We start from the raw sequence: 10,634 nt of genomic DNA, 5'->3' as shown, positions 1-10,634 counted from the left end.
CAGCCAGCCCCACATCATCTGCACTCCACACCCGTCACTTCCGCCCTGCACCCTCCTCATCACTGCAGCCAGCCCCGACATCATCTGCACCCCACACCCGATATATCTGCCCTGCACCCTCCTCTTCATCACTGCAGCCAGCCCCACATCATCTGCACCCCATACCCGATATATCTGCCCTGCACCCTCCTCCTCATCACTGCAGCCAGCCCCACATCATCTGCACTCCACACCCGATACTTCCGCCCTGCATCCTCCTCTTCATCACTGCAGCCAGCCCCGACATCATCTGCACCCCACACCCGATATATCTGCCCTGCACCCTCCTCTTCATCACTGCAGCCAGCCCCACATCATCTGCACTCCACACCCGATACTTCCGCCCTGCACCCTCCTCATCACTGCAGCCAGCCCCGACATCATCTGCACCCCACACCCGATATATCTGCCCTGCACCCTCCTCCTCATCACTGCAGCCAGCCCCAACATCATCTGCACCCCACACCCGATATATCTGCCCTGCATCCTCTTCCCACACCCGATACATCTGCCCTGCACCCTCCTCCTCATCACTGCAGCTAGTCCCCGACATCATCTGCACCCCACACCCGATACTTCTGCCTTGCACCCTCCTCCTCATCACTGCAGCCAGCCCCGACATCATCTGCACCCCACACCCGATATATCTGCCCTGCACCCTCCTCTTCATCACTGCAGCCAGCCCCAAAATCATCTGCACCCCACACCCGATATATCTGCCCTGCACCCTCCTCATCACTGCAGCCAGCCCCACATCATCTGCACCCCACACCCGATATATCTGCCCTGCACCCTCCTCCTCATCACTGCAGCCAGCCCCGACATCATCTGCACCCCACACCCGATATATCTGCCCTGCACCCTCCTCTTCATCACTGCAGCCAGCCCCGATATCATCTGCACCCCACACCCGATACTTCTGCCTTGCACCCTCCTCTTCATCACTGCAGCCAGCCCCAAAATCATCTGCACCCCACACCCGATACTTCTGCCTTGCACCCTCCTCTTCATCACTGCAGCCAGCCCCAAAATCATCTGCACCCCACACCTGATATATCTGCCCTGCACCCTCCTCTTCATCACTGCAGCCAGCCCCAAAATCATCTGCACCCCACACCCGATACTTCTGCCTTGCACCCTCCTCTTCATCACTGCAGCCAGCCCCAAAATCATCTGCACCCCACACCCGATACTTCTGCCTTGCACCCTCCTCTTCATCACTGCAGCCAGCCCCAAAATCATCTGCACCCCACACCCGATACTTCTGCCCTGCACCCTCCTCTTCATCACTGCAGCCAGCCCCAACATCATCTGCACCCCACACCCGATACTTCTGCCCTGCACCCTCCTCTTCATCACTGTAGCCAGTCCCCGACATAATCTGCACCCCACACCCGATACTTCTGCCCTGCACCCTCCTCTTCATCACTGCAGCCATCCCCAACATCATCTGCACCCCACACCCGATATATCTGTCCTGCACCCTCCTCTTCATCACTACAGCCAGCCCCAACATCATCTGCACCCCACACCCAAAACTGCTGCCCTGCACCCTCCTCTTCATCACTGCAGCCAGCCCCGACATCATCTGCACCCCACACCCGATTATATCTGCCCTGCACCCTCCTCCTCATCACTGCAGCCAGCCCCAACATCATCTGCACCCCACACCCGATTATATCTGCCCTGCACCCTCCTCCTCATCACTGCAGCCAGCCCCGACATCATCTGCACCCCACACCCGATTATATCTGCCCTGCACCCTCCTCTTCATCACTGCAGCCAGCCCCAACATCATCTGCACCCCACACCCGATATATCTGCCCTGCACCCTCCTCCTCATCACTGCAGCCAGCCCCAAAATCATCTGCACCCCACACCCGATACTTCTGCCCTGCACCCTCCTCTTCATCACTGCAGCCAGCCCCAACATCATCTGCACCCCACACCCGATACTTCTGCCCTGCATCCTCCTCTTCATCACTGCAGCCAGCCCCGATATCATCTGCACCCCACACCCGATACTTCTGCCCTGCACCCTCCTCTTCATCACTGTAGCCAGTCCCCGACATCATCTGCACCCCACACCCGATACTTCTGCCCTGCACCCTCCTCTTCATCACTGCAGCCATCCCCAACATCATCTGCACCCCACACCCGATACTTCTGCCCTGCACCCTCCTCTTCATCACTGCAGCCAGTCCCGGCACCACCTTAGCCTCACACCCACAACTGATGTACCCTGAACCGGTCCCAGCACCATCTAATCCGCATGAATGCAGTAAAGTGCCACCTGGGAGCCGCTGTAAATATTTCATCCCGGAGTCTACACTATAATGTTGCGGTCACTTCCTTTCTGGGGGAGATGATCTGCAGGCGCCTCGTCCTCTTTGGTTATTAATCTGAACCTCTCTAGATGTCACACAGTGATGAGGGTAATAGTCCAACAACTACAGTGTTCAGAATGGGGTCCAGGACCTCCTGACACCCACACAGTGCCGAAACTAGAAGCCAGAGCGCAGGCGGTGTCATGTACCCAGCACACACGCTCGTAGTGTAGAATGTCAGCAGTGAACCCTCCTCCTCAACAATGTACCCCAAAACTATTTATTAAAATCACCCTATGAAACCCAATCATGGTGTGTGTGTATTGTGCAGGCAGGAACGGGAGACGGGAGGGCGACCGCGTCCGGAGGTATGCAGAATAGTGAAAGGTTCATCTCTGCACGGACCACATTGAATAAGCACCATCAATGTGAATATCCTGGTAGAGCGCACCCTCTACAGATGTCAACCTGCTAATGCGTACCCTCTACGGGTGTCACCCTGGTATAGCGCACCCTCTATGGATGTCACCCTGGTATAGCGCACCCTCTACACAGGTCACCCTGGTATAGCGCACCCTCTACACGGGTCACCCTGGTATAGCGCACCCTCTATGGGTGTCACCCTGGTAATGGGAACCCTCTGCGGATGTCTCCCTGATATAGCGCACCCTCTACAGGTGTAACCCTGGTATAGCGCACTCTTCATGGGTGTCACGCTGGTAATGGGAACTCTCTAAGGGTGTCACTCTGGCAATGCTAACCCTCTATGGGTGTCACTCTGGTAATGAGAACCCTCTATGGGTGTCACTCTGGTATAGCGCACCCTCTATGGGTGTCACTCTGGTATAGCGCACCCTCTATGGGTGTCACTCTGGTAATGAGAACCCTCTACGGGTGTCACTCTGGTAATGAGAACCCTCTATGGGTGTCACTCTGGCAATGCGAACCCTCTATGGGTGTCACTCTGGTAATGAGAACCCTCTACGGGTGTCACTCTGGTAATGCGCACTCTCTACGGGTGTCACTCTGGTAATGCGAACCCTTTACAGGTGTCTCCCTGATATAGCGCACCCTTTACAAGCATCACACTGATATAGCACACCTTCTACGTGTATTAACCTGGTATAGTGCACCTTGGAGGTGTTTAGGGCCCATCACACATACATCTATCTCTCCGTGTTCCTGTTCACTTTACTATCACACATAGAAAAGTCAGAGGTGAAATTCTTCTTTATTGCCTTCTGCTGATATCGGGGGGGGTACATAGTAAATGGGGGGACCTGGTGTTTTACAATATATACAGTGAAACCATCAGGATGTGATGCCGCTCATCGAGGGGCCGTGCTGTGGGCAGTGATATCCCCTCTCTCTCCCCAATTTCTAATGCCATCCTATGAAGACGTCTCTTCCAACCTCTAATGATCTCAGTGGGGTCTCCTGGGCCCCCTCCGGTGGTGCGGGGACCTATAGGGCTCTGTCTCTGTTGTGTCCTTTACTTCTGTGCTGGAATCAAGTCATCAATGGATCCTCCCTTCTCCAGCTTCTTCTCCATCTCAACCATCAGTTTCACACCATCTACCACCATCTGGACCTGGTCCACCTCAGAGAAGCCCAGTCTGTCAGCATTGGAAATGTCAAAGGTGCCTCCGACTGCAGCGGTGTCGACTCCACCTGTGAAGAGAGAAGATTTAGATGAGACCCGTGGACGAGACCCTGAATCCAAAACACCGCAGACAGTCAGCTTTGCTTCATTGCTATCTCCTGCACATGTGGCTTGAGTCATAGATTTTTATTGACGTAATATAGGCCCCTGTCCACCCTGTATATGAACCTATATGAAGCCCTATCCACGCTGTGTGTGAACCTATACGGGGCCCCATCTTGTTATAAAACCTCTGTATAGAGCCCCATCTTCTCTGTGTAGAAACCTGTATACAGCCCCATCTTTTCGGTTTATGAACCTATATAGGGCCCATTTTCTCTGTGTAGGAACCTGTCTTTGTGTAGGAACCTGTACAGAGCCTCATCTTCTCTGTGTAGGAACCTGTATAGACCCCCATCCTCTCTGTGTAGGAACCAGTATAGGGCCCATCTTCTCTGTGTAGGAACCTGTATAGACCCCCATCCTCTCTGTGTAGGAACCAGTATAGGGCCCATCTTCTCTGTGTAGGAACCTGTATAGACCCCCATCCTCTCTGTGTAGGAACCTGTATAGGACCCATCTTCTCTGTGTAGGAACCTGTCTTCTCTGTGAAGGAACCTGTACAGAACCCCATATTTTCTGTTTATGAACCTGTATAGACCCCCATCCTCACTGTGTAGGAACCGGTATAGGGCCCATCTTCTCTGTGTAGGAACCTGTATAGACCCCCATCCTCTCTGTGTAGGAACCTGTATAGGACCCATCTTCTCTGTGTAGGAACCTGTCTTCTCTGTGAAGGAACCTGTACAGAGCCCCATATTTTCTGTTTATGAACCTGTATAGACCCCCATCTTCTCTGTGTAGGAACCTGTATAGACCCCCATCCTCTCTGTGTAGGAACCTGTATGGGGCCCATCTTCTCTGTGTATGAACCTTTATGGGGTCCTTCTATGAACCTGTCTCAAGAATGATTGTGTAGCAGTTGCAAGGACCACACTCACCAGTGCCTCTCTTCTGTAGACGGAGTCTGGTCAGGATCTCTTCAAATTTGGCGTGCTTGCTGAGGTTGGGGAGTTTGACGTGGACACCACCCCTGAGACCTGTGCCCAAGTTGGATGGGCAGGTCAGGATGTAACCGAGATGCTCGCTCCAGCTGAAGGGATGTCCAGCAGCCTTGAAGATCTCCTCAATCTATGAGGGATAACCACAGGTCAGAACTGGAGCCATAGAGAATCTGTTTGTAGAGGAGAATGGGAGTGTGGACGAGGGAGCTCTTACCTTTTGCAGACCAACACAGAAGCGCTGGAAGACCTCCTTCATGTTACCACCCTTCTGCATGGAAATGACTCTCAGATGGTCCTCTTCATTCACCCAGACCAAGAAAGTCTTGTTATCATTGTGCCTGGAAGAGAAGAGGACATAATGAGCCTTCGTATCCACAAGTTCTACCTGAGAACGGCCAGTGAGGGGGATTCTGAGATCTCCAAAAAGTTCTACAATGCTTGGTGACAAGTGCTCACATCATCCGGGGCACAGATGTTCAGGACAAGGTGAGAAATTAGTCTCTAAGTCATGTATGGTTCTGGAAACCTTCACATATGGGGAAGTATGACTATGAGCAGCCACCAAACAAGTCCTGTCCTGAGGCAGCTATGCAATGACCTGGATTGTCTCCCAGCCGGGGTGTGCAGTCACGTACCAGATACCGCGGGCATCGGGCCAGTCGCGAGCCATGCCAGCAGCCAGAAGCAGGGGAGACACAGGCTTGTCAAACAGGAAGTGGTCATCGATGAGCTGCTGCTGCTCGGCATCACTCATGTCCTTCAGGGGGTAGTATTTGCCCTTGAATTCTCCTGACAGGCTGTTGAGAGCTGGAAAGAGAGACTGGGATTATTTCTGTGGCCACATGCTGGCTGTCTGCCCACGCTTTGACCCACCGTCTCCTGATCACTTACCCTGGATGGACAGCTTCTCAATGGCGCGGCGCTCACCACGGCTGCAGTGGGGGGGCAGGGTGTATCCCTTGATGCTGCGACCAGTCCTCACACGGCTGCTCAGGACATAGTTTGGGTCCAGATCATCACCTCCCTGCAAAAAAACAAGTAGAGATTTCAGTTTGAGGCCTCTCCTCACCTCCACTCCAAGTTCTCCATCAACTGGACTTGACAAAATTGGGGAATTTTAGGGGGCACAATATCCCAAAAGGTAACCAGTCCTGTGCTGACACATTGTAAGACTATAATGACCGGAGCCAGGCACATTATATTGTGCCGTCACCACCACTTCTTACCTTCAGGTTGCTGAAGTTGAGGTCAGTCTTGTGCTTGTCTGTGGGCTTGTAGCCGTTGTGACGATCCTCAATGACTGGGTCCAACAGATCCTTGAACACTTCATAGCATTCTTCATCTCCAGCAACGCAGCCGACAGTCATGATGAAAGGGTGTCCTAAAGGGAGAAAAGTCAGAGGGGTGAGCTCCGGGGGCATATCATATGTTACTATACTATAGAGCTGCTGAACTGGGGGCTCCTCTCGGATGAATTCTGAAGAAGGACCTTACATCTTACATTACGGATTCGGCCTTTATTGTTATCTTGTCTTATTTACCTGTCACAACCACAGATGCAATATTTAGTAGAGTGACTGGAGTATAAGACCTGGTGTAACTCAAGAAGAGTAGGAGGCACGCGGAGATTTACTAAGGCGAAAACTAGAATTGCTCCAGATTTCTGTTTAACACACTTTTTAGTAGGGAATAATTTTGCGAAAAAAGGATAATGCCTTAAAGGGATTCCATCAGCCCAAACCGACACTATAAACTAAACATATAACCTTGTATGGGATATGCTTGGTGTACCCTGAGCTTTGCCAAAAAGCTCAGCGCACAATTCCACCCATCGAGTTTGCATGTCCCACCTTCCTCACTTGTGATTGACGGCATGGACTTGTCTGGAGCTCAGGCTGAAACCAAGTCCATCACCAGGGAGGGTGACGGGGCATGCAAAATCAGGGGGAAGAAAGTAGCACTGAGTCTCTTGGCCAACCTAGAGGTGGCATAAGAAAAAAAAGTCTCCTTATCTAACAAGATGACCAAAATCTCTTAATTTGTGAGCACTAAAATGTGGCTCATGTTCTGCCCCCTCTGGTCTAAGTGGAAGACTGTAGTAATAACTCTGTCCCTCATGAAGCCGGGTCTAGGAGCCCTAGATGGTCCTTGGTCTCTGGGTTGAGGACCTTCCTGATCGCTCTCGGCCCTTCACGGTGTGGGACATCTAAAGAGCAGAACAGTACAACTTACCGGGGTTGTCCACACCGGTCTGGATGATATCGTCCAGGGTGAAGCCGCTGGGTGTCTGCTTGTCTCTGAGCTTCTTGTAGATGTCAACAGTCAGGGCTTTGGCCATGTGGTTGTTGTGTTTGGAGAGGTCGGGAAATTCCTCCTCTACTGAGAAGTTCAGCTTGAAGTTGTTGTGGGTGTTTCCGAAAGGCATGATGAGAGTTTGGGCTGGACCTGCGGAAAAGAAGGGTCAGTGAGCGGACGACACCAGTGCAGGTGAAGGGATCGGGGCTAGAGGATCGATAGGGATCCATGGACCTGATGCATTTTGGGCACCCGGCGCCCTCCTCCTGGCAGCTGCACATGTGTACGTGAGACCCCTCACTCTTTGTAGTAGCCGGAGGGTCATGTTATGTAACAGTTGTGGTGTAGGGTGTCGCCTAGTGCGTGAGTCCCCCACAAGTGACCGCCTGTCAGTGCAGTGACAGCACATTCTCAGTATATATAGATCTCACAGCCGGCTGACAGGTGGCGGCAGCTGGTGACATGAGATGGGCAGGAGAGGCTGGTACCGGGTGGGGGGTGTAGGGGGGGCAGTCAAATGGTAGTAAACAGCAAGAACATTGGGGTGGGGTTCTGGTTACTCCCCCAACTATTCAATTCTCCCGTCCCATAAGAGGCAGTAGGAATTCTGCAGAGATGGAGAAGACTCCGGTCATAAGCAGAACATGCTCTGCAATGACGGCAAAATGCTCTGCACTGAGGGCAATATGCTCTGCATAGGAGTAAAGTGCTCTGCAGTGGAGGTGACATACTCTGCAATATTTTGCTTTTTTCCCAAAATTTAAAAATAGGAAATGTCCTGCAGGTCAGTGTATTAGATGGTGTAGGGGGAAATTTGGAGTTTAGTGTTGAAGCACGGGCGGGGGAAGGGGGGGGTTTCGGCTCTGCAGCCGCTGGTTGGGTTTGGTGGAGGGATTAGTGTTGGTGCAGATTTAGTTCTGCAGCTATTGTTGGGGTTGGTGCAAGAGTTAGTGGTTGGGTCAGGGCTGGGTTTTGTGCATTGAGCGACTTTATTTTGAGGGGGTTAATGCAGGGTTACCTCTGTAGCCTGTACTAGTATTGGTGCAGGGGTTAGTGGTTGGCTTAGAGGTGGGTTTAGTGGCAGTGAGGGGGTTATTTGTGCCGTCAAACTAGGGGTTAATACCAGTGCAGGGATTTATGCAGAATTAGCTACAATAGGTGACAATGTCAGTTTTGGTGTTGGTGTCAATACAGGGTTAACTACAACGTGTTGGTGCAGGGGTTAGTTATGCATTCAACGTTGGGGTTAATGGGCAGCACGATGGCTCAGTGGTTAGCACTCTAAGGCGGCTCAGTGGTCAGCACTGTATGGCAACTCAGTGGTCAGGACTGTACGGCAACTCAGTGGTCAGCACTGTACGGCAACTCAGTGGTCAGCACTGAATGGCAACTCAGTGGTCAGCACTGTACGGCGACTCAGTGGTCAGCACTGTACGGCGACTCAGTGGTCAGCACTGAATGGCAACTCAGTGGTCAGCACTGTACGGCAACTCAGTGGTCAGCACTGAACGGCGACTCAGTGGTCAGCACTGTACGGCGACTCAGTGGTCAGCACTGTACGGCGACTCAGTGGTCAGCACTGTACGACGGCTCAGTGGTCAGCACTGAACGGCGACTCAGTGGTCAGCACTGAACGGCGACTCAGTGGTCAGCACTGAATGGCGGCTCAGTGGTCAGCACTGTACAGCGGCTCAGTGGTCAGCACTGCAGTCGTGCAGAACTGGGGTCTGGGGTTCAAATCCCACTAAGGAAAACGTGCATGGCATTTGAATGTTCTCCCCGTGTTTGCATGGGTTTCCTCCGGGGTCTCCAGTTTCCTCCCACACTCCAGACATAGTGATAGGGAATGTAGATTGTGAGCCCTAATGGGGACAGTGATGATAGTGTCAGTAAATGGCTGTGGAATTAATGGCGCTATATAAGTGAGTATAATAAGTACATGATGCCGCGGCGCTAGTTCTGCAGTCAGTGTTTCTCTATTGGACAGAAGAGAACATTTTGCGGTGCTCGGGGGCTGCAGAACGCCCGGGGGACCCTCTTACTTGTAAAAATCCCCATTAATTTAAAAAATTAAATAGTTGCAAAGTTCTGCAGCCCCCGCTGTTCTCTGCAGCCCCCGCTGTTCTCTCCATCCGCAAAGCGTTAAATAGTGGGTGTCTCTGGCAAGAAAGAGGTTAAGATGCGTTACCTGCTGTAGAGACGGAGCAAACTTCAGGGTGACCCGTCGCCCTGTCCCCAAATCTCCCAATATATAATGGCCAGAGCCGTGCTATTGGCCACAGCTGAGAGGTGTGAAACACGTCATAGTGATGTCATCAGGACGGCCGCGCGCTGATTGGCTGCTGCTCCGTCTGTGAAGATGCCTTTATCTGGAGGAGAAGAGCTCAGTTTACATGGAGTTATTATTAGAGGGGACGGTGGGGGGGGGGACTCCCCTGCAGGGTGATATTCTCCACAGAGGATGCCCACTCTGTCACCTTGCATGTGGCGGCTGATACCTCTGGGAGAGGGTGGCTGATAACTGCGAGAAGAAAGAGTCCATGCAATTAATGTTATCAATGGAACTGGAATGATGCTGATCCAAAGAGCTGACAATCTACATGTGGTCTGTGCATTCTGATAATAGCGGGTCACACTTCTAGAAGTGAGGCCCTAAACCCCTGCACCTACACCTTCCGCCTACACCTGCACCTACTCCTGCACCTGCACCTACACCCTGCGCCTACACCTGCACCTGCGCCTACACCTGCACCTACACCCTCCGCCTACACCTGCACCTACGCCTACACCCTCCGCCTACACCTGCACCTACACCCTGCGCCTACACCTGCACCTACACCCTGCGCCTACACCTGCACCTACACCTGCGCCTACACCTGCACCTACACCCTCCGCCTACACCTGCACCTACGCCTACAACTGCGCCTACAACTACACCCTCCGCCTACACCTGCACCTGCACCTACACCCTGCGCCTACACCTGCTCCTACACCCTCCGCCTACACCTGCACCCTCCGCCTACACCTGCACCTACACCCTCCGCCTACACCTGCACCTACACCCTGCGCCTACACCTGCGCCTACATCTGCACCTACACCTGCGCCTACACTTGCACCTACACCTGCGCCTACACCTACACCCTCCGCCTACACCTGCACCTACACCTGCGCCTACACCCGCACCTATACCCTGCGCCCTACACCTGCGCCTACACCTACACCCTCCGCCTACACCTGCACCTACACCCTCCGCCTACACCTGCACC

The 10,634-nt window shown here is 52.9% G+C and overlaps 1 protein-coding gene across 1 annotated transcript; it reads right to left on the bottom strand.

Annotated features, from left to right (window-relative positions):
• Window positions 1-3,578: 3,578 nt before the first annotated feature.
• Window positions 3,579-9,660, bottom strand: CKM (creatine kinase, M-type). The gene is made up of 8 exons (XM_075323114.1): window positions 9,556-9,660; window positions 7,305-7,517; window positions 6,299-6,453; window positions 5,964-6,096; window positions 5,708-5,879; window positions 5,287-5,410; window positions 5,010-5,199; window positions 3,579-4,037 (listed from the first exon to the last, which is right to left on the bottom strand). Exons 2-8 carry the CDS (start codon window positions 7,495-7,497, stop codon window positions 3,859-3,861), a joined length of 1,146 nt encoding a protein of 381 aa, XP_075179229.1. The 5' UTR covers window positions 7,498-7,517; window positions 9,556-9,660; the 3' UTR covers window positions 3,579-3,858.
• Between the last annotated feature and the right edge of the window lie 974 nt (window positions 9,661-10,634).

The sequence above is a fragment of the Anomaloglossus baeobatrachus genome, chromosome 9 (assembly GCF_048569485.1).
Source record: "Anomaloglossus baeobatrachus isolate aAnoBae1 chromosome 9, aAnoBae1.hap1, whole genome shotgun sequence".
Classification (NCBI taxonomy): domain Eukaryota; kingdom Metazoa; phylum Chordata; class Amphibia; order Anura; family Aromobatidae; genus Anomaloglossus; species Anomaloglossus baeobatrachus.
Note: the sequence above shows the minus strand (reverse complement) of the source record. Positions and strands in the feature narration are given on the sequence as shown.